This window comes from Pteropus medius, unplaced genomic scaffold (genome assembly GCF_902729225.1).
Source record: "Pteropus medius unplaced genomic scaffold, Ma_sr-lr_union100, whole genome shotgun sequence".
Taxonomy (NCBI): Eukaryota; Metazoa; Chordata; class Mammalia; order Chiroptera; family Pteropodidae; genus Pteropus; species Pteropus medius.
Genome location: NW_024349800.1, coordinates 42,739,960 through 42,764,706, shown reverse-complemented (window position 1 = coordinate 42,764,706; position 24,747 = coordinate 42,739,960). Strand labels below are relative to the sequence as shown.

The 24,747-nt window shown below is 36.5% G+C and overlaps 1 protein-coding gene across 1 annotated transcript in view; it reads right to left on the bottom strand.

The window, feature by feature from the left end:
* The window catches only part of EIF2AK2 (eukaryotic translation initiation factor 2 alpha kinase 2), a 32,489-nt gene that overhangs the window by 5,625 nt on the left and 2,117 nt on the right, over positions 1-24,747 (bottom strand). The window contains exons 2-13 of the mRNA XM_039887406.1: positions 19,803-19,937; positions 19,310-19,430; positions 17,494-17,639; positions 15,567-15,693; positions 15,204-15,280; positions 14,942-15,038; positions 13,529-13,563; positions 12,272-12,340; positions 10,617-10,739; positions 7,545-7,658; positions 5,935-6,121; positions 2,677-2,805 (exon numbers count right to left, since the gene is read on the bottom strand). Of these exons, the coding sequence (XP_039743340.1) occupies positions 2,677-2,805; positions 5,935-6,121; positions 7,545-7,658; positions 10,617-10,739; positions 12,272-12,340; positions 13,529-13,563; positions 14,942-15,038; positions 15,204-15,280; positions 15,567-15,693; positions 17,494-17,639; positions 19,310-19,430; positions 19,803-19,921 (1,344 nt within the window). The 5' untranslated portion in view covers positions 19,922-19,937. The remainder of the gene's footprint in view (positions 1-2,676; positions 2,806-5,934; positions 6,122-7,544; positions 7,659-10,616; positions 10,740-12,271; positions 12,341-13,528; positions 13,564-14,941; positions 15,039-15,203; positions 15,281-15,566; positions 15,694-17,493; positions 17,640-19,309; positions 19,431-19,802; positions 19,938-24,747) is intronic.

Genomic DNA, 24,747 nt, shown 5'->3' with positions numbered 1-24,747 from the left:
TGTGCTTAATGCCATTGAATTGCACACTTAAAAATGGTGAAGATGATCAATTTTATGTTATGTGTATTTGACCGCAATTAAATATAAATGTATTTTAAAACTTAATAGCCTCACTAATAACTAATGGGATACAAAGAGTCCTATTTTAACGGCAAAACACCATACATGTTCAGAGAAAAGTTTTAAAATACAAGCAACATTCATAAAGAAAAAAATATTTTAAAACTTCATTGAAGAATACAAAAGTGACTTGGAGGTAGGTTGTATTATTGTTCTCAATTGTGCACTGGCCTCCCAGTGAGAGCATAATACTTCCCTACTCTCTTGGCTTTGAGCTGGGCCATGCACTTTGCTCTGGGAAATGATGTTTAGTGATATATGCCAGCGGTTCCCAACCTTTTTGGCATCAGAGACCTATGCTCCTATGAGAATCTAATGCCTGATGATCTGAGGTGGAGCTGAGGCAGTGAGAGGCTGCAAATACAGATGAAGCTTCTCTTACTTGCTCACCGCTCACCTCCTGCTGTGCGCCTCGGTTCCTCACAGGCTACAGACTAGTGCCAGATCACTGCTTGGAGGGTTAGGGAACCCTGATATATGAGCAAAATCTTAAAAGCCATCACAAGGTTCTGACATTACTTTCTACAGTGAGGAAAGCAATACTCAGTTATGGGTCTTCCTTCAGCCTGCGTTGAGGAATGAAGGTGACACATGGGGAAAAACTGCAGCCAAACTACAGCAGACACATCATGTGAGCAAGAAATAAACCTCTGGTGTTATGTGAGCCACCAGGAAATCAGGGCTCATTTCTTACCAGGGCATAGCCTGGCAAAAGCTGACTGATGGATGATTTGAATAAGTGGCAGAAATATACCAGTTTCCTGAAGAAGTCTCAAATATATAAAGATGTCAATGTTCCTCAATTAAATCCTTAAATTTAATGCAACTGCTATCGGAACCTCAATACCAGTTATGAAACATGACAAGCTGATTCTATAGTTTATTTGGAAGAGTGAATATGAACACTAAGAATGTTTTATAATTGAAGAATAATGTGGGAGGTCCTGCTGTCAGATTCTAAAACCTATTTTATAATGCTGTAATTATTAAAACTGTATGATATTAAAGAGAAAAAAATAAATCAACTGGACAGAATAGAGTCTAGAAAAAGACCCACAAATATGTGGGAATTTCATATATCATGAAACAGCATTTTTATTATATCAAAATATATACAACAGAACATTTACCATTTTGACCATTTTTATTTGTACAATTCAGTGGCATTAAGTACCTTCACAATGTTGTGTAACCATCACCACTATCTATTTCTAGAAGTTTTTCATCATCCCAAACAGAAACTGTACCCATTAAAACTGTAACTTCCCTCCCGTAGGCCCTGGTAACTTCTGTTTTACTTTTTGTCTCTATGAACTTTCCTTAAAATAATATTTTAAATCATGAACTATTTAATACGTGGTGATGGGGTAACTGCATATCTAACTGGAGAAAATCAAGTTATATCCCTTCCTCATATGTATACAAAAATTAGTTCAAGTTAATTAAAGTATTAGCAAAACATAAAATATTTTTATAATCTTGTGGTAGGAAAAACCTCCAAAATTAGAAAATGAGAAATCCAACAGTACTAAAGAAAATATTGATAAATGTGACACTTAAGAGTTTTCCTATCACATTATAAACAAAGAAATAGTATCAAGGAGAAAATTTTTATACTACAGTAAACACATACAGCATCGATATTTAAAATACATAAAGATTCCTTATAAATAAATTACAAAAGATAACCTAATTAAGAAAAATGAGAAAGAGATATAAATAGAAAATTTGAGGAAAAATTGTAAGGAAACACATGTAAAGATACCCTATCTTACTAAAAATCTGGAAAATGCACACTAAAAAAGGAAGATACTCCTCATTCATCATATTGGCCAAGACTGTAGCATGACAGTAAGTATCCTAGTCTAATTTAGACTGCGAGGGAGGACGCAGTATTCTCAGACACTTTGGTAAGAGAGCATAGTAGAATCACTTTTTTTGGATGACAATTTCACAGTATTTATCGGGTTTGAAATGCATTTGTCATTCTATTCAATAATTTCACTTCAAGAAACCTATCATAGATTATCATGGAAATATTTATTCTCAGACTCAAAGATAAGGAGAAAGACATATAACATGTCTGTAAATGTGAAAAGTTGGAAACAACCTAATAAATACCCATCAATAAGGAAACAGTTAAATTATAGTACAGCTATACTTCAGCATACAATACAGTTATTAAAAACAATCTGTCAGATCTATTTGTACTGATATAGAAAGATTAAGTACAAACACTTAAGTCAAAAAAAAGTTAAATGAAAAAAATCAAGTCACATAAGAACACTACAGTATCCTAGTAAAATGTGTGTATGTATATTTTCATGTAAAAACATCTGTAAATATATATTTGTGATTGTATATTTTTAAAACTCTCAGAAAATAATCTAAAAGGATAAACAACAAACTCCAGTGAAAAGAGTAAAAGTAAAAAGGAAAGTTAAGGGAAATTTTCCATTTTTATTCTATTTTCTGCAAACTTAATTTTATAAGAGGTATTTATTATTTTTATAATTTAAAGAAAATGAAAAAAGTAAGAAAGGAAAGGGACCTCACCTGTTCTGGGCTCATGTATCGTGGAGTTCCCCTGTCATTCGTCCGTTTTTCATCATTTTTCAGGAATGTTACAAGTCCAAAGTCTCCAATCTTTATTTTTTTTGTATCTACTAAAAATATGTTACTTGGCTACAGAAAAAGAAAAAACAATATTTAATTTACAAGTACCAATCTGACATACTGGGCCACATATCCAAATCCTATTCAGCAATGGTTAGTTTTACATTTACTTATAAGGCATTTGCCTTCACACAGGCAGCCCAAAACAGAAAATTTAATATCACAGGTCTTTAAAATGCCAGCTGAGGGAATAAGGACTTTAAATATAAGGACTTTAAATAAAGTGGAAGATGGATTCACTCTGTATAGTCCAAAGTGATAAATCCAGGACTAGAGGGTGGAAATGACCAGAAGATTTCCTTTAGTATAACCTAATATACTAATAGTGTTTTTCAAAGAATGGTAGTTAGGAGTTCTCTATCCCAGGAAGTACTCCAGACAGGGCTGGACATCTACTTGGTAGACATGTTGCAAATATGAGTCCAAGATTTGATGGAGATTGAAATAGATGCCTTTAAAAGCCCTTCTAATTTTGAGATTCTCAGAATGGGTCTCTTCACAATAATGCTACAGGATATCTTGTGCAGAATTTCTCATGAGGCCTTCCTCCATGTCAATTTCTCTGGCAACTTCTTCAAAAACATACCCTCTCTATCCTTGAAGATGTATCAAGTTAACTAGAAGCTGCTAACTAGCACTGAAATATTTTTTCCATGTAATTCTTTAAGCAGATGGGGAAAAAAAGGAAGAACAGAATGAAGAGTGTTCATCCTATTTCACAAATTTATAGAAGGTATTGACCAATATTCTAAAGATGATAAAAACAGGACAGTTATTGATGAGGAAATTAATACTTTGCCATTCTTGAAAAAGGCTAGACTTTTAATACAAAGTGGGCTGGCTATACATTCACATACAGACCCTCACTTATGAGAGGGCCTTAGCAAAGGAATTGAGAGGAAAGAGACCATCAGCCCAGGAAGGTCTGAAAGAAGATCTTCTAAGAAGCCAGCCTGAAAAAATCCATGTGAAATTTAGATTCAAACGACTCACAGTGAAATTGGAACCTAACACCCATAATGAAAATGGAAAGCTGTAGATGTATATGGGCTGGGCGTGAAGAGAAAATGCACTAATGCTATATTCAAGTTACAAAGCAGGAACATGTTGGGTTTGCAAGCACAACTGCTAGTCTCACACAAAGCTATAACCCGGCTCTGAGAAAAAGGAGGTTACATTTACAATGCTATCAAAATATGTAAGCTGGAGAGGACTGTCTAGTAAAAATATCAGATTGCTTGTTTATTGTTCATTAAAAAGAAAAAAACAATAATGCCCATTTTGTCTAATTAGTTACAATATGATTAAGCAAAACATTGGCTAGTAGAGCATAAAAAAGGGTGCAAACTTTATTTGGAAATACAGGAAAAAGGGCTGATACTCAAGCCAAGGATGACAAAAGAACTTGGACCTAGGGGGACTGAACCTCCAAAGACTATAAGCCCTCACTCCAGAAACTTCTATGTCCTCTCCCCAGTGCCTTTGGTCTAGTTCTTATGATCCCGACAGAAAGCGGTAAGCACTGGTAGATTTTATATAATAGGGGTTCTGTTGGGTAAAAACCATTCTCTAACAAAGCCATCTACTGGTATTTTGCGAAGCATCACCAAAAAAAGTGCGCGCCTTTGCATCTTCTCTCAGATGCAAGAAAGCAGCCGTGGTAGCAGTGAAGCTAGGAAAGCTGTAGAAGAGAGAAGGCTCAGCAGTATTAAAGCCTGACCTTTGAGTAACTGCAGACATAGAGCAAACATTCTCTGCAAACAGACACAAGAACAGATCACTCCGCAACATGGGGCATAGGCAGTGTGGTAGGAGAAGGGAGACTCCAGTTGGCACCACTCAGAATTGCACTAATTCATCCAGAGGAGGGTGTGGGAGTTAATACCCAAACTTCTTTATTTACTTGCAATTTAATATATAAGTAGATAATTGTGCTTACTTTCTTATTTAAGTCTATGTATAATTTATTCCAGTGTGGAGGTACAGCCATTCTACACGTATGTTTTTGAACAGAGTCCTTATAATATTCCAACTTCAAAGAATACCTTCAGATATTACTAAAGAGAGATCTTGGAACCAGGTGGACTCCAACATGAAGGCATCAGATATTCAGCCCCTGGGCAGATCAAGGATGCAACATCTTTTAAGGGCCACTTATTTCAATAAAGACCCAACAAAGAACTATATATGTAAATGCTTATTTTTCTCAAGGAACTTCTTGCTTCATTCCTTGTTCCTGGTTGTTTTAGATAGGTGGGATAAGCAGATAGTCAAGATCCATATAAACAGGGTACTTCTGCTCGATCTAGAACGATTAGGAAAGGCTACATAAAGGAACTGGGACCAGACAGGACAGGCATAAGAGTGTTCCATACAAGAACATGAGCAAAGGTTCAGTGACGGAATTCAGCACGGCTAGTTTGTGATGAGAGTAGGCAAATCAAAGGGAATAGAGTATGGAGGAGAGACCGAATAGCTATTCCGTCTCTTTTCTTTCATTTTGATGAGAAGGAAAAATGGTTATTTAGACTACTTAGGACTCTAGGAAGAGAGAAGAAAATGAAAATACAAAAGTATGTTCCAAGGTTTGAATTACTACAATTTTCCAATCATGGGGTAGAGATGTCTAACCGAATGCCAAGAAAATTCTAGACTCTGGGCCTAGTAGCTGCGACTGCCCTCAAGAGTAATGACTGAAAGAGTAGGAAAACCCGTGTTCTCAAAGCCATAGTCACCAGAGTCCCTTCTGCCTTTCGGACAAGCCTGAATGGCAGCAGAAGCAGAGACAGGGCAGCTAGTTGACTGTGCCAGCCACAATAATTATGTGCACTGAAATGTTCAGTGTATGAAAGTTATTACTGTGTACAACTGGAGCATAGCTATCAGCAAGATAGAACCAGAAGTGAATGAGCTCCTTCCTGCAGAGCTCGCTGTCTCCATCAGTTTACTAGCCCTGAGATCTTCTAAGTGGTCCTATGGAATGGTATGTGAGGCAAGTTCTACATCCACTCTAACTTTAGGGAAGCAGAGATATAATTTCAACCAATTCTGTCAACCAACTCTAAAAGTTGAGAAGAGAGATTCTAAAATTACTAAATTACATTTATCAATTCCTAAGGAAGCATGTTTTCCACTTACCTTAAGATCTCTATGAATTAACCCTTTTGAATGTATAAAATTCACTCCTTTTGCTATTTGCTCAAATAATTCCAAAGACAAATGTTTGTCCGTTTTCTGGTCTCTTCTGTTGTCAATCCATTGTTCCAATGTCCCTTTCTCACAGAATTCCATTTGGATGAAAAGGCACTTAGTGCATGATTCGAATCTAAAATTCACAGACAAGTAGCAATGAAAACAAACTTATAAAACGTACATTTTGAAAAAATTTTACCTTCTCTTCTTAAGAGCAAAACATGTCTCAAAACAGAAATCTAAATATAATAAATTTGAATAAAAATGTAATAAGCCATCTTTTATTTAAATCATAAGTTCTCAGATATCCACAGCTTCATTTTTTAGCTAATTAATGATAGATAAGCCTGTCCGTCCTTTAATGCTGAAGATCCTTTCTCGCCTTTGCTAATAGATAGGAATGAAAACATTAATACAATGGAATTGCAGGAAACCAAATATCATTATTTCATAACTAATTTCGAAACATTTTAATTCACCATCAATCTACTGAGCATCTATTTTGTGAAAGGCACAGAAAAGGCACCTAGAGATAAGAAAATGAGTTAGACACTATCCCTGATGTCATGGGGATGAGAGCATAACAGGAGAGAGGTAAAGGAAAAACAAACCTAAAACCATGGTACAAGGATACGTACTCTAAGAGAAGCGGCAGCAAATTGCTATGATATTTAACTGGGAAGACTGATTTTGCTAATCATGTTTGTTTGTTTTTTTAAACTAAGTTGGCCTCAATATTAATTTACATTCATTGAACATAAGCTGGCTCTAAAATAAAAAGAGGTAGCTGAGAATTTTCTGAAAGCTAAAGAAGCCCTGTGCGCTGATGGTAAAGAACTCCTGAAACTGATGATAAAGTTCTCAGTTACATGGGGTGGAGACAGGGCTGGAGTCAGGGGATGATGGATGACAGGCCTACTGTGGCCTCAGGATTGCAGCGAGAGGACAGTTCCCAAGAAATGCTAGGTGATCTTCAAAATGAGACACCAGCTCTTTAGAATTCTCCAGTCCTTTGACAATAGCTTACCTGAGACAAAACACGAGGGATACAAGGTCAGGTGCCCCACCACACCTCATGCTCTTAAAATTATTTTCACTGCCCACCACCCCATCATAAATGATGTAGTTGCATTTGAAAGAGACCCCTAGACTGCATCCCACCAATTGGGGGCCTGAGAGAGGGAGAGAAGTGTGCTGAAAGCTGAGGAGGGAATCTCCAGTTGCGGTATCTCCAGTATGTTCAAACTTCCTTTGCAAGACTGCATTTACAGCCCACACTGAAGTGGGGGCGTATGGGCAAGGCTATACATTAAACAACAGAGTCAGGAAAGCTAAACCTGACATTTTGAAAACAGCTAAGCACAAGAAAAGAGGAGAGGCACAAGGATTATTCATTGTCTCCTTAACTGCAGAATAGAATCATAACAGTGTCTCAAATAGTGTTTATGGTTATGATTATTAAATGTATTAATTAATGGCCTTATCCAGTGGCCCACGTATAGTCAATGACAATTTCCTCCATCCTATTATGCCTATGAGAATTTCTTTTTAGTTACCTTCCAATATCGCTGTCCTCAGAAGCATAATCAATTCCATCCCAACAATTATAGTAGCGAACAATATTTGGATGAGAAAGCGCTGCCAAAGCTTTTACTTCACGCACTACCTTCCTAGTTAAAGGAAAACAGGGAATGTAAAGGGTGAGTATACATCCCTGATAACAATAGCAAAATACCTCAAGTAACAGGAGACAACTATCTACATATACACTCCTTTATTAAACAATCGCCATGGTTCCCATACTCTGAGTTTTAGAATGAAAGCCAGGAGCCCTGAAAAGGAAAAAGTGAACATACAGAAAAAAGCATAGCTGTTTCCACTCTCGGCATAAAAGAAAAAGCAATGACTTAAATCATCCCAAACATAAGTCATTTGTAGTAGTCTTTGAAATGCCAATGAGACTATTTTTGGTACCCAATTTATACATTATGCTTTGTTTAGACTTGTGTTGATGTCACTTTGGATTTTATAAACAAACCCCATTCAGGCAACAAGGATAGGTAACCCAGGCAGCATAAAGAACCTAGTTCAGAATTTTCAATGTGTGGCAAAAATACACAAAGGATAGGCTCTATGCCGAAAAACAGAGACTTGGCTGTACATTGTGGGAGTTTTACAGGGATGTGTGGCCAAGAGCTAAGACAAAATTCTATGCTAAATGGAGTAAACAAATTTGAGATTTCAAGGATGAGAAAGGATAAGCAAACATTGTATGATTTCAGTTTTTAATGTGAAAAATTCTTTATATGACATAAAATTTGTAAAAATTAAAAAAAAAACAAAAAAACAATCCTCATACATTGATTATCCTAACACATTCTGTTACTATTTTGGGTTATTTCTTATCGTCTTTCTTTGTATATATTTTAATATATTTATAACTATAGTATATAATTTTTATCCTATTTTTTCACATTATCTTTACAATTTTCCTTGCTGTTTTACAACCTGCATAACCATCATGCAAAACTTTTCAATGTAAGTTTTCAAAAGTATAAAAACTAGAGCAAATAATATAATGAACCCCTACGTAGCCATTACCCAGATGAAACAGTTAACTCCTGACCAATTTTGTTTCATCTATACTTTTACCCACTTTCTCATCTTCCCCTGGATTATTCTGAAGCAACTTCCAGCATTATATTATTTCATGTGTAAATGTGTACAGCATATAATCCTCATTTTTAATGACTGCAAAATAACCATTGATCAGGGAGAAAACAAAACATACTTTCTCATTTCTTAACTGCTAGACATTTGTTTTTTCTAACTTTTTTCTCATTTCTTAACTGCTAGACATTTGTTTTTTCTAACTTTTCACTGTTATAAATGACACTGTGATATATATTTGTGTGTGTGTGTGTGTGTGTGTGTGTGTGTGTGTGTGTGTGTGTATATATATATATATATATATATATATATATATATATATATATATATATATATACATACATACATACACTCTTGTATAGTTTTTTTCTGTAATTTGGCTTATATCCTTAGGCTAGGTTTCCAGACAGGAAATCCATGGGTCGAAACATATAAACATTTTCATAACTCTAAATTAATATTTCCTAGTATATTTTAACTGTGCTGTACCAATTTACAAAGCTACTAAAAGTGTCCCATAATACTGCACCCTGATCACCATTAAGTATTCCATTAAAAAAGTTGCTATCGAATAGAAAAAACAACAATATATGACTCCTGTTAAGCAAAGCAGTAAAAAAGAAAAAAGCTTTGTTTTGATGCCAAGAAGGTATGAAGGCATTTCAACTGCAAGGCATTGTTCACAGGAAAGATTGTCTCATTAAAATGAAGAGTACTTAGGACTCCATGCCTGATTCTCCTTTGCTCATGTCCTTTTCCTTAGCCCATACCTTTTTGCATCTCCTTCTCTAGTCCTTGAAGGATCAGTATGTCCAAGTTACACATAGTAACAACTGCCAGGAAACAACAAACAAGACTGGTAAACTAATGAACATGTGATTTAAGACTTCCTTCTTATGTGTATTCCTGAATAAGTTCTATTTTCCAGTAAGGGGGGGCTGGGGGGAGGGTGCAGATAATATATAAAACAAATATGACAAGCAATAAGTTACAGTGGGGACAGGGTGGATTGGCATTCCAGAGAATGAGTTCTAAATCTCCACCTTTTTAACATAGTACATAGTGTCCAAAGGTGGTCATAATCAATCCCTTCCTCCCCATACACACACCCACTCCTCGGATTAACAGATGGAGTGTATTTGCCCTTCCCTTGAATCTGAGCTGGCTTTAGTGACTTTGTTTAACCAATATAATGTGGAACTTCCAAGACTAGGTCAAAAGTAGCCTTTGCTGCTAGCCCCCCTTGGGACAATTTGCTCTGGGGACAATCCTTCTTAGGAATCAGCCACTAAGCTGTAAGAAGCCAGGGCTACATAAAGAGGCCACATAAAGACATTCTGGTTAACAGTCCCAGCTGAACTTCCAGTCCACAGCCAGCATCATCTGCTAGCCATGTGAGAGAACCATCTTAGATGTCCAGCCTCATCAAGGCTTCAGAAGACTCCTGATTGCAAATGCATGACAAACCCCAAGTGAGAATGGCCCAGATGAACACAACCAACTCACGAGGCCATGACTGATAATAATAACCTGTTGTTTTCAAGCCATTTTGGGGATGGTATATTATGCAATAATAGACCACCAGAACAATTCCCAACTATCTTTACCTTTGAAAAATCAGTTTACATCTTTGGATCTCAGTCTCCTCATCTGTAAAATAAGGAGATGAGACTAGAAAATCTCAAAGGTCACCTTAAGCTAAATGAGTCTATAACTTCAGTTTTCATCAAGACAGCTTTAAAAGAATGGTCAACGGTATATCCATTTTCTATTGAAATAACTGTGGTAAAGTGAGATCATTTCAGAGTAAGCCAAGTGTCTGATGGTAGAATAACATTTTTAAGGAGGACCGTAAAAAAAAGTAAATAATACACTAATGAAGAAGAGCGATACATAAAAAATAGTGCAGGCTCAACATACCTTCTCATTAAAAAAAAAATAAAACAGTTACTACTTACTCGTTATCATATTTAACACGTTTAATAACATAAGTCACCCCATCAATTCTGTGTTTTGCTTTGAACACTTGGCCATATCCACCTGAGCCAATTGATGTTATCTCTAGAAAATTCTCGAGAAACCTTAAAAAGAAAAATGCCACTGTTATTCTAAGGTCCAATGCTAGCTGGCCCCCACCCCTTCCACTTTCCCTTAATGTCACTGGTAAAATGGACATGGACTGTATAACAAACAAGATCTTCTCCCCTTCTGAGTAAGAAAGGCCCATTTCACAGAAACTCTTGAATCACAAAGGGTAGTTCCTCACCCTCCTCCTCCCAACATAACAGATCACCCTTGGGAGGCACAGTCAACTCCTGGCTGTACGATAGCCATGACAAAGAGTCTTACTACAAGTACGAAACTTTAGAACGAAGCACCATATTGTGTTCTACAGCTACCACCAAGCTGTTACGAGAAACGAGCAGGCGCTCTGAACCTGTCTAGGCTTGTGACTACCTGGTTTTCTTCTCTCCCTCAGACTCCACCTTCCATCACAAAGCCCTGCCGATTCTACTTCTAAAACGAATTGCTGGTATCCACCCACTTTTCCCATCCCTGACATCGTCACACCAGTCCCAGCTTCCATCAGGTTCTTGCGGGACCTTGCTAACCAGACACTCCACTTCGTCTCTAACTCCACTTCAATCCATGATCCGCCCAGCAACCAGTAGGAGAAAAACTTGGTCTGATTATGTCTCTTTACTGCCTAATTGCCAAATAGCCTAGCTTTGCATTCAGCAAAAACCAGAAAGCCCTTAAATGGCTTACAAGGACCCATGTGATTTGGCCCCTGCCTCCCTCTCCTAGCACTGTGCCCTTGTTTGCTGCACTCCATGCACACAACCTTCTCTCTGCTCCCTGAACACTCCCATCACCTGTCGCATCTTCGCCTTCCAAATGCTCTTTGTTTGCAGAGCCCCAGGGTCCCCCACTTCCCTGTACTGCCTCATCTTTCAGGCCTCTGACCACAGTTTGTAATTACAGACTTTGTCATGTAATTATCTCCACAAAAGTCTATGAATGCAGGAGCTGTCCTATTTGCTCGTACTATAGATCCAATGCCCAGCGCAGTGCCAGCTATATATTGGGTACTTATTCAATATCTATTGGTTCTGTACTGTGTTTTTTAAAACTTATATTCAATGTCCCCGTTGCAAATAGCCCGTCTTCGTTTTAGATACTTTATTTAAACCCAAACGCATGATCTAACATAAAAGCAATCCTTTTTCAAAGGGAAATCTGATATGAAGCTGGAAAATGCAAAACAGACTCAAGTGGATCTATTCTGATGCCTTCGGAAGTACTCTTTTTGGGAAGAAAAAATTACTGATTTATAAGAATATTTGCTTTCATTATTAAAACTTCCACAGATGTCACAGAAATCTATGTAAGCATCACCTAGATCTACATTACCACATTCTATGTAGATTTGTATAAACTTTACTTTTCCAAGTGACAATGATCCTTTGTGGGCCTAATTGTGCTAAAACAACTAAACTGTTCAAGTAGAAATATAATGTAACCTGTCTGATGTACAACAGTCCCTTATGAAACTTTTGGCAAATTCGCAAACACATCTTTGAGCAAATTCCGTTTCACGGTTCCCTCTTACCTGTGGTCCATAGTGTACTCATTTCTTGCTGCTCCAACCAAGTTAAAATTAGGTGCCAAATTTCTAAAACTTAAGAGAAGAATGTAAAGCTCAAATAAAACTGAAATCAAATATAACTTGTTTAGACTGGATTTTATGCTATGTACCAGGCATTTTATATTTTAAGTCAACTATTAAAACAAGAATAGCAAGTGTTAATCTTTTTCTTTATAAAAATGATGTGCTTAGGGTTCCCTTCTGTTCTCTAATAATTTTTCATTCCTTTCCATTTTTTGTTTTTGGTTTTTTTTGTTTTTTGGGTTTTTTTTGCCTTAATACATTCATTTCCTTTTCTCACTCTAGAACCTCAGGACATCTATCTCCTTGTACTCTTGTCCTGGTCTTTCTTCCTTTGTGCTTTATTCTTTACAGGTGGTAAGCCACCTGCAATTAAAAGTTCAAACACCACCTAAAACTAGTTGCTATCTTCCCTCGAAGCCCTCAAATTTCAACTTCCTTATCACTACCAGTGCCATGATTATTATCTGTATCCCATCCATAAAAAACAATCTTCAAATCCTTTCTCCTTTGCTTCTTCATCCAGTTACTGTAACTCTATTCCCTCAAGTCGTATCTACTCTTCCTTTGCAGTCTGTCCCACAAATTCTCCTCATCCCTCCTCTCTGCCACTATAATCACAGCTGATGACCTGATCATCTCACATGCAGACCTCTCTTGTCTCCACCCAAACACCCACATCAAGAATCATCTTTCCTCAACACGTTGTCTACTGTTCAGAATATGCTCATAGCTCAAAATGGTCCCTGCTGCCATCTCACTTTCATCGCTGACTATATTTACATTCTTGCTTTTCACTTCAATGGAAGAAACCAATTCACCATAATTTACATAATGTTTGACCTTCTTTCTTCTTACCGAGGTTATTATTACACCATTTCTACCCTACCTGTTTATCTTCTCTTGGAAACATCTCTCCAAGTCCATTTCCTTAACCAATTATTGTAGCAACACTCCCATAGGTCTTTACGTCTACGGTGTAGTATGTTCATACATCCAAATATTTCTCTATATTTTTAAAACTATTCATTTGAAGATTTCAAGCTTTTTGTAGTCCTTAACCATGCTTTCTACTTTTGAAACTCCATCCAAATGAGGGTGTACAATACTTGACAAATACAGAAGACTTAATAAAGAAGGCAGACAAAGTCTGAAAGATAACTTCATTTCAAAATACATTCAATGCATAATGATACTCACATTTTCATCTTCCCAAGACTTTTTCTAACACTGCTCTGTAACAAAAGAGAATGGAAAAAGAATTTCGGATGATTAAATCTATCATATTGTTTTTTTCTTGTTATTCTTCCCTCTGTACTTTTAGCTGGTTCTTTGACCACATTTCTTTGTCCATAAGATTAATGGCCTCATCAATTTTTGTATTCTCATCAAGCATTGCTTCTCAGTTTACCTGGTTATGTCAATGTTCTCATCTCTTATAGCAATTGAAAAGATATGGCAGGAAGGACAAAAAAGACAATTATAGGGCATGTTCTGCAGAAGTACTGATTTTCCAGGTACAGAATATGGCTTCCCTGGGTGATCCTCTGGCCAGCAGATCTCAACACGGTGTGCATCCCAATTATTCACAGTGCTAGTAAGACACATATGGAGCCCAAGGGTCTAGTTTAAAATAATGTCTCTTGGGTTTCTGATCAGATCACCAGTTAAAAACGGCAATGCAGATATATTCACTTTTAGCACAAATTAATAATTTAATTTTAATTTTTAGCAAAAAATTAATTTCACATAGCTATTCTTCATTCATATTCACTTTTATTCTGATTGTGTGTGTGTGTGTGTGTGTTTACCAATTTAAATATGTTGATACAGAGTGGGAAATATCAGACTAAGATTTCTTGAGCTCATATCACCTGTCAGCCTCTGTGGTGCATGGTAACTAAGCTATGGATTAATTTAGCCATTCTGCTAATGAGCAATATTCTTTTCTAATTTTTTCCTATTATAAATAGTGTTGCAAAGAATATTCTTATACATGTTTTTCTGTACACACATGCGAATGTTTCTCTAGGAGACAGTCCCAGTAATGGAACTCCTTGGCAGTACTGATTGACATTTCCACCAGGAGAGTATAATAGCTATAGCTGTGCCAACACTGAGTATCACCAGACTCAAATTTTGCCAATCTGATGGGTTTAAACCAGTATCTAACTATTGTTCTGATTTGCATTTTCCTGTTTGCTATGAGTTAAATCATCTTTTCATATGTTTCTTGCTCTACAAAAATTATCTGATTCTTAAGTTTAGTTTTAATTGTAAATTTAGTTCTGACTTTCTAAAAACAGAAGCAGAGCTATATTAGTCTACCTTTTAAGTACTGTCCAATTGGTAGAAGATAAGATCGCAGAAATACATGAAAATTTGAAGGTTAGCAGGGAGAGAAAGATGGGAGTGAAAAGTGGGAGAATTCTGCATGCGAGAGATGGGGGTAAACAATAAAAGGAGAGAGTCAAGGGCCGCCAAATATTATTATTTAGTAAGAGCCCATGAAATAAAAACTCGAAAAATTATGGTGGGTATAGAAGGTCATTTTTAAATGAGGAAGCACAAAGGAAAATAAGAGTAACTGGGAAGCCGAGATGAATACTATACCACAGAAGATGAAGACAAATTGCTAAAACTGTCGCTGTTATCATTTCTTTCTGAGCCATTTGCTAAAAAGCCATTTTCACATGGTGACTCAGAATCACTAAAAGAAAAGAGGATAACTATTAGTTTATGAAGTCTGACCATTTTTTATTGATCAGTAATTTCTCTAAATTCTCTTTAAACTTTAAACAATTTCATAGAAAACTTGCTCTTTCAGGAAGCAATTTGAATTTCTTAAATATCACAGTTGTTTGTATATACTTACCACATGTTTGTCATTGAAGAGTTACTTCCATAGTCACTGGACGCAGCAGAGGAAGAACCAAGAGAAGCTAAGTCATCCTTTGGAAAGAAAGAAAGCCCCTCAGGTGGTTTAAGTACAACTAAATAACTTCTTCATAGTGGCTCAGTCTCTATGTACTACCTACCACATTTATTTCCCCACATTTACCAAATTCACAGCCATAAACAAACATGAGATTAATACATGCCTCACTGGTGGGACACAGAATCGAGGAATCCTTTTGCTATGTGAATGGCTGTCTTAAAATCATGTGAACACAGTCAATTCTCAAATCAACTTCAGAGAGGATTTTAAAATGCAAAAAAATCCAAAAGCAGTGCATACCACTGAGGTTTTTTCTGATAGTATCTGTTCATATGCGAGTTTAGCAGCCAGTTGTCTTGCTATCTGCTTAGTAGAACCAACAGCAACGTTGTATTTTTTCTGTCCAATTATGCATGTATAATAAAATCTAGGAGAAATGATGGAGAGCATTTACCTAAATACCAAAAAGTAGTAAGTCTATGACTTTAAAAAACTACATATCGACAAAGTCTTTAAGTAACATTAATTTAATAGATAGATTTATATTTCATATCTTGTATAATTTAAATTTTTGATAAGATGGCTGACCAATTTTGTCAGAATAACCAGCACTGGCTGACATCTCAGCTTGCATTTTTCAGGCAACTTCTAATTCCTTGTTGCTTCATTCAAAGATCTGGCATAAAGGCATTAAGTGGTGATTTTTAAAAATTCCCCAAAGGTCAAAAGATATGAAGGTAGAGATAGAAAAGAGATAATCCGGTGAATTTTTCAGAGATGCTTAAATGGGAAAGAAAAATCCAGTAAAGAAAGTAAGGTTTCTACAGGAGAAATAATGAACTGACAGTGTTTTGTAGGGAACAGGTGAAGCATGGATTTTCCTTATGAAACTGTAAATTCTCTAACTTCAGAATTCTCTGTCCCCTGCTTCTGTGTACAAAATCCTAAGAAAATCCACACAATACATAACCCCCACGCTCAAGTCCACACCCTCCTCATAACAAATGCAAGAACATTTGCAGTTAAGCAAGGATACTTGGACAATTATATAAGAACTATCTTAAAGGTGGCAAAGCAATGGACAAAGTATCATGGAGTTACTATATATTGCTACAAAATTATTCCAGTATTTTGGAATATTTGCCATAGAGGGAAACACAACCAACCAGCTGTCTTCTCCTCCAGGGCCTAAATGGAGAATTAGGGAGCTGAGCTGAGTGACTTCCATCATTCCTATAGCTTCTCTTTTTCCCAAGCACATTTTAATACTTCTCTCTTTTAGGAATCTAATGTGAGAGCACTAAATTCACAAGAACCAAACAGGTGAACTATGGGAAAATAAAACAGCCTCTTCATTTATTGAGACTGACCCACAGAATTCACTTTAGACTATTTCGTTCCAAGGAATACTATCACATTTTTCTCTCCCAGTTCTGGCCTAAAAGCCACCAGAATAAAGTCAAATGTAAATAGCTCAGTCAATTCAGAGGATAGTGTTCTAAAGGGGTTGTTTGGACTATTTACACTTAAATTTTTTTCTTCTCCCTCATTTAACTTGTTGGTTGTAGCTGAGAAATAATCTCTCTCACGCTCATTTGTTTTCTGTTTTTCTCAGTCCAATCCATTCTTTATCCTCACTTCCAAATCTTATCTGACTGGTGATATTCTCAATTACTCTGACACTCCTGTCTGTCCCCTGCATTAGATTCCTCAAATCCTGGTCTCTTCACAGTCTACGGTGAAAACCTATTCATTCTAACACATGGTATTTGTCTGAAGAGTGACATCATTTAATCAAATTTGAAAGGCAAACACCTGGACAGACAGCTCTATAATCTCACAACGGTGGAAACAGAGTCATTCTACATGTGTGGCAGAGCCATCCTTACACGGCCACTCCCACTGTGACCTCAGGAGTGGGAAGATCTCTGCATCCCTCATGCAGGGCACCTCATAGGTTTCCTGCAAATTAAACCATCCAGCTATACTTCAGAAACAAAGAATTACCCAGATTTCATTAATTATGGTATACGGATTCCAAGTTTTCAACAATGAAGCATTTTAATATTTTAATTACGAAGATGGCCAATTGCTTATAAGTCATATAAAACCTTCCATGCAGAATGGACAAAAAAGACAAATATTTCCAGACAATTAGACATGAAAATAAGCCCATTCTATTACTTAGATACAATGACACAGAATGAAAAGCTGAAGTACATCTCACCTTCCGGGTTCACCTGCGCCTAATCCCAATTGTTGATAATTTACAGGTAGTTTTCCCTTCTGGGCAATCCTATTAACAAGGCCTATGTAATTCCCAATGGATAAATCTGAAGTATCTTTTGTCGACAGTGATAAAGAACTAACTTCCTACAAAGAAAAAAAATTTGTTTAATGTAAATGACAACAAAGATTTAACTCTTATTTTTCTGATAAAATTACTAAATGAGTCATTTGAAAGACAACTTAGATTTTATGTATTTCCCTGTTATATTACTTTGAATCAACATATAAGTATATACCTTCCTCTATCAGAAAAAATCCACAAGAATAAATTCTAGCAACAGGAATCACTCATTTTCCTTTTACAGTTTCATAAGGAAAAACAAAAGTCGATTTTCTGTTTTTCCATGCAAAATACTATATAAAACTTTCTAGCTTGCTACTGTACCCTTTGTAAGTTTCAAAAAAAAAAGTAAGATAATGAATATTGAACTAAAGCTATATCCTAGATGACAATTTAATGGGAAAGATGAATATAATCATATCATTCCTTCCATTGTTATCTGCACCTTCTTTTATTCTTAATCTGACAAAATCCTGTCTAAAGTTTTTCAACTTTATCAATCTTGTTGAACAAATAACTGGGTTTTATTGATCTACTTTATTATTTCTTTATTTTCTTCTACATTAATTTCTGCCTTTGTTATTAATTTCTTTCTAGTGTTCTAACTTCTTGACTTGGTTTTCTAGCTAATTAACAATGTATGAGTTTGTGATTTTTCCCTGATTACTTTTTCAGTTGTGGCTAGAAGGGTGACATCTTCAAGTAAGATTTTTCAGGAAAGTATCTTAAAAGCTAAATTTTTCCAAAAGTTTCAATATCTAAGAATAATCATCTTTTGTTCCACATGTAAATGACTTATCTCATTTTACAGCCACTGTTCCCCTATCTCCTGGTTTTTAATGTTGCTGTGGCCAGCATGATACTTTTTTCATTTTTTTTTAATTTTAAGAGTTTATTTGAGCAAAAATCAATTCAAATCCAGTGGCGTCTAATCTAGCAAATAGAAAGGAGCTCTGAGTTGCTGTAGAAAAAGGAAAGACTTACAGGAAGGAGAGAGTGGGAACAAGTAAATTATACTAACAAAAAGCCCCTTTTTTTCATTTTTACATTTTATATAATTTCTTCTGCCTAGATGCTCAAGGATTCTTTCTTCAAAACTGGAACTTAGTACTTTCACAATAACTGAAGTTGCTCTTGGTGGTTCTGCATTTTTCTGTTATCTGTTGAGTTGTTTTCATCTTCAGCCAGGTCTTTATTTACTTCAGAAACATTTTCTACTGAAATCTCTTCAGATAGCTTTTTCTGTACTAGTTACTCTGTTCTCATCGTCAGGAATACCAATTACATGCATGTCTGTTCTCTATCATCTGCCCTCCATATACATTATTCTCCTCACAAATCACCTTCATCTCTTTGCCCTTTTCCACTGTATTCCCTCAATAAGAGAGAAGAACTATTGTCAGCACGTCAGCTCATTTATCACTGTTTCTTTTCAATGTTTCTTCAACTTTAGAATATATCACTGCCATCAGCAATCTAAGGTATTTTCCAATTTGTCCACTATTTCCTAGGCATACCTCTCATTCAGGGTTCTGCAGAAATAGAGACAGGAAAATAGTTTGAACTAAACTTCTGAGTATAAAGGAACTTGCAAATGGCTTTATCCTGTACATGGATATTTTCTCATAGAGTAAAATATAAAATATATTTGTGAGTCCTCTTTCAGTAGGGAGTAAAAATGGCAATTACTTACCTCTTTTCCTTTATTAAGCATATCGACAGCTAATTTGGCTGCAGCATTTTTTGCTCCCTTCTTTGATTTACCTTCAGCTTCTGGAAATTCTCTCTCACCTATTACAACTTGAAAGGTAAACCTGATTACAAAGAAAATATTCACAAAATATTATTAAACTCATGCATTATCTAGGGACAAGTATTTCCATCACCACTGCCTCTTATGACTGCCTTTCAAGGTTTTAACCTATGTTCAATACAGAATTTAAGCAGTCACCTCCAAACAGCTTAACAACATATCATCTTGAAGCATAGAAAGGCTTATACCTTCTTTTTTCTCTAGAGTCCTCTGAAGTTAATATTTTATGCCAAGAGGACTCTCACAGAACTCTGTGGCAACTTCACTCTCGAGCTGAAGTATTGACTTCAAAATTGTGCCAGAGTTGCCATTGTCCTAGTTTATAAACTAGTTTATTTTATAGGGGTATACCCTTTTTTAAACAGCATCTTACCTTAAGTCATGTGGAGGTCCTCTCTTAGACAGTTCACGATACTCAATTTCTACATTGTTCTTCTGACGGTATTTATTAAGTTCTTCTAAGAAGAAACCTGATGAAAGATCGTCAGCCATTTCTTTCTCCAGTAATCTACAACAGAAGTGATGTTTGAAAGAAGCAACACACACAGAACATATTTAATCTGATTTTCCCAACCCAGTTTAGGAGACAACATGGGGTAAGCAGAATTTCCTTTATATGATTTGTCTCGGACATACACAGATCCAGAGGAAACTTTCTTTAAGTCTTTCTCCCTCTTTCATGGACTGCACAATCAAGCTAATTTCTCCAAAATTTTCTACTTTCAAAACTCAACTGGCCAAAAAAAGAAGGGGTCTTTCTCTTTAATTCTGCTCTCTGCTTCCACTGAGTGTTAATTGCCAGTATGTCCACTTGCTTGAGGAGGTAAAAAGGCTGCAGGAGTAGAATTATGTTGAGAGGGAAAAGGCTGAGTATACATGTACATGTATATATATATACATAAACATATATACACACATACATATATATGAAATCACGAAATTCATGAAACTATGAAGGATTTAGCTATACAAAAATAGATTTGCTTATGAAATTCCAAAAATTTTCCCTCTGAAATTTGCAAAAGTCAATTTCAGGACAATTTACCTGGGTAAATTATGACCCCAGTTTATGAGTCTCACTGGACCAAGAGAGTAGCAAGGTTTTAAATTATAAACAAAATCTAAAGGATATAGATCTAAATATAAGAGCCAAAACTATAAAACTCTTAAAAGACACCATAAGGGTAAATTTTCATAACCTTGAATTTGGCAATGGAATCTTTGCTTTGACAGCAAAACACAAGCAATAACAACAACAACAAAAAAAAAACAGATAAATTAGGCTTCATCAAAATTAAAAATATTTATGTACCAAAGGACACTATAAAGAAAATGAAAAAGACAATCTACAGAATGGGATATTTATAAATCATATATATGATACAGGTCTAGTATCCAGAAAATATAAACTCTTAGAACTATAACTCAGCAACAAAATGACAACCCAATTAAAAAATAAGCAAAGGACTGAAATAGATATTTCTCTAAAGAAGATGTGCAGATGGACATGAAAAGATGTCCGACATGATTAGCCATTAAAGAAATGCAAATCACAACCACGACTAGATACTATTTCACACCCACTAGAATGGCAATAATAGTAATAATAATAATTCAGAAAACAAAAGTGTTGATGAGGATGTAGAAAAATTGTAACCCTATTACATTGCTGATGGGACTGCAGACAGTACAGCCTCTGCAGAAAAGAACTTGATGGTTCTTTAAAAAATTATGCTTAGAATAACCATATAATCCCACAAGTCTACTCCTAGGCCTATACCCAAAGAATTGAAAAATAGGTTCTCAAACGAATACTTGTATAGGAATGTTCACAGCAGCACTATTCACAATAGCCAAAAAGTGGAAACAAACCGAATGTCCATCAACCGATGAATAGTAAACAAAATGTGGTATATTCTCACATGGAATCTTATTGAAATGAAGTGTAGAAACATCCTACAACATGGATAAACCTCAAAAACATGCTGAATTAAAGAGGTTAGGCACAAAAGGTCACCTTTGTATGATTCCATTTATATGAAACATTCAGGATAGGTAAATCCATGGAGACAGAAAGCAGACCCTGTTGACCTCTCATTTCTTGTTGGAAAGCTCTTTTGATTTTTCTTCTTCCAGGGTCATGCTTTCTTCCTAAGACTTTTTAATCTTCACACGCACTAAATGCTAGAGCTCCCCAAGGCCTGGTCCAAAGACCCTATTCACTTCACTCTACCCTTTCTCCTCATGATTTTTTCATGTCCATGATTTCGATGACCATCTATCTAGTCATTAAGTCTAAACTTTACGAATCACTTATGAACTTTTCTCTGAGTTTCAGATCTCCCACTTGGATGTCTGCAAAGGACTTAAAATTCAAAAGACCCAACACTGCATTTATGATCATCCCTTAAGTTGGTTTAGAGTTTCTTTTTGCAGAAAGTGACTCCATCATCCATCTGTGTCTGAAAGTCATTAATCTGGGAGGCATCGTTGACATGTCCTTTCCTTAATTACTAATCCACAACTAAGTCCTGACCCCTAAATCCTTCAACTTCTCAATGATGTCTATAGCCACCATCCTGGTTCAAGCCATCACCATCTCACTCCTGGACTGCTGCAAGAATCCTAGAACCAGGTCCTCATAGCCCTGCTGCCATCGTGATTTTTTTCATTATGGTAAAATACACATAACATGAAAGTTACCCTTTTAACCATTTTTAAGTGTATAATTCACAGGTGTTAAGCACATTTACAATCTTGTGCAGCCATCATTGCCATCCATCACCAGAGCTCTTTTCATCTTCTCAGAGAGTCTGTACACATTAAACAATAATTTATCAATTCCCTGTCTTCTCGGTCTCTAGTAACCAATGATACTTTCCATCTCTATGAATTTGCCTATTCTAGGTACTTCATTTAAGTGGAATCATACAACTTTTGTCCTTTTGTGCCTGATTATTTCACTTAGCATGTCTTCAAGGTTCAACCATGTTGTAGCATGTATCAGAATTTCCTTCCTTTTGAAGGCTAGATAACATTCCACTACATGTATATACAGTACCACATTTTGTTTATCCATTCATCTGTTGATGGAAACTGCATTATTTCAACTTTTTGGCTATTGTGAAAAATGTTGCTATGAATTATGTACATTGTGAATAATTTACATTGGTGTACATATATCTTATTAAAGTCCCTACTTTCAAATATTTTAGGTATATACTTAGAAGTGGAATTGCTGAATCATACTGTAATTCTACATTTAACAATTTGAGGAACCGTCAAATAGTTTTCCACAGTGGCTGTACCATATTATTCTTCTACCAGAAATGCACAAAGGTTCCAATTTCTCCACATCATCACCAACACTTGTCATTTTCCTTTCTAAAAATTTAATAGCCACACTGTAATCTTTTAAAACACCAATCCAATTATGCAGTCCCCACAAGTCACCAAAATTGGTCTTGTCAAGGTTACCAATGGCTTCCCCATCTCTAAAACTAATAGTTAGTTCTGTCCTTGTCCATCTGACCTTCAACAAGCATTTGACATGGCTGCTAATTCTCTCCTCCCTCCTGTCCCTTTCTTGCCTTGGACTTCTAAGACACCATACTCTCCTGGTTTTCCTCCTTTTTGACAAGTGGCTCCTTCTCTGTCCCTTTCCTGGTTCTTCTTCATCTTTTTTTCCTTCTAAATATTGTGTGTCCCAAGGCCCACATCTTCTCTCTGATCTATTTACATTTACTACTTTGGTCATCACCTCTAGGTTTGTGGCTTTAAATTCCACCTACATAACAATTGTTCTCAAAAGTAAACTTCCAACACTGGCTGTTTCCTGACTCCCAACTGCTTCTGTCTAACATGCTCCCTCATGAAATGCTCGACTTAACCCCTCTGCTTCCTTTGCCTGTTGAACTACTATTTCTTATAGATCTTGGCTCAACTGTCACTTCCCAGACACCCCAGAAGAGGTCCTGGTTTGGTGCACTATCACAGCCCTTGTCACCATTATTGCAACTGCTTATTCAAAGGTCTTCCTAAAGAGATCATGACCTACAAGAGGGAAGGGATCAGGCTTATAAGGGCTCAATAATGAATGAATGAATATCAAAATATCTCCAGATCACCCTTGCCGCCATGATTTGTCACATGCTCTTCTCTCTGCCTGGAATGCAATATCTGCATCTTCTCTCTACCAGGCAATTCTGTCATGTGTGAGGATCAACACAACCTTCTTTGATGCTAAGGGGCAGCTAGTAACTCTACCACTTCACCTTGTCCAACTCCTATCACAGCCCTGACTACTTTTTAAAGTAGTCAGTGAGCTCTTCGGGGAACAGGTTCTATGCCTTACTCATTTTTGTATCATCAACAATCAGTGGCAAGTAGTAAGTGACAAACACTTGGATGGTGTACAATCGAATGAGACAATAATTTATTAAAATTAAATCCTCCTTTAAGCCTCCACATCTCCTTTTTCTTTGCCTGCTGTTTTCTGTGCATTCTTTCTTCGTTCATTCAGCAAATGCTTATCAACTCTCAGGCATTGTTCTGACACTGAGTATACAGACATGAACAAGATAGAAAAAGTCCCTGCCTACATTCCACTGAGGGAAGAAAAATGATCATGTGCAAAAACAAATAATAGGAGTGGATATTATGATGACCAGATGGCTGTAAGTGCTATGATAAAATTAAGCAAGGGTATGGGATAGAGAGTGAGTTGGTAGGTGGGGGCAGAAATATGAGGGAAGTGGTTTTAGATATGGTAGTCAAGGAAGACCCCACTTAGGAGGCAATATTTAAATCAAGCCTGAATGATAAGAAACCCCATCATACCAAGATATGAGGGAGGAGTATCTCAGACAGAGGAAACCCTCAGGCAGGAACCAGGATGGACTTTGCAGGGATAACAAAAAGGCCAAGGGGACTGCTGCCCAGTGAACAAGGGGTAAGGGTAAGAAATGAGTCAGAGGTGGGCAGGCGCCATGGCATGTTGCCCTTGTAGGCCATGGTAGGGCTGTGGATGTTATTCCAATTGCAATAGGAAACTATTGGACGTTTCTAAGCTGAAAGGTAATGAGATTGGACTGATGTTTTAAATGATCACTCTGATGCTATATAGAGAACAGAGTATGGGAACTGAGTATGGAAAGAGGAACGGAGCACGCGCAGAAGTCAGGAGACCAAGCAGAGGCTGCTGCAGTGGTTTGAGTGAGCAGTGGTGGTGGCTGGGAGCAGATTGCTGAAAGTGCCTGGATCTGAGCAAAGGCGACGCCTTCACATACTGCTTAGTGTGGCGAAGAAAGTGAGGTTTT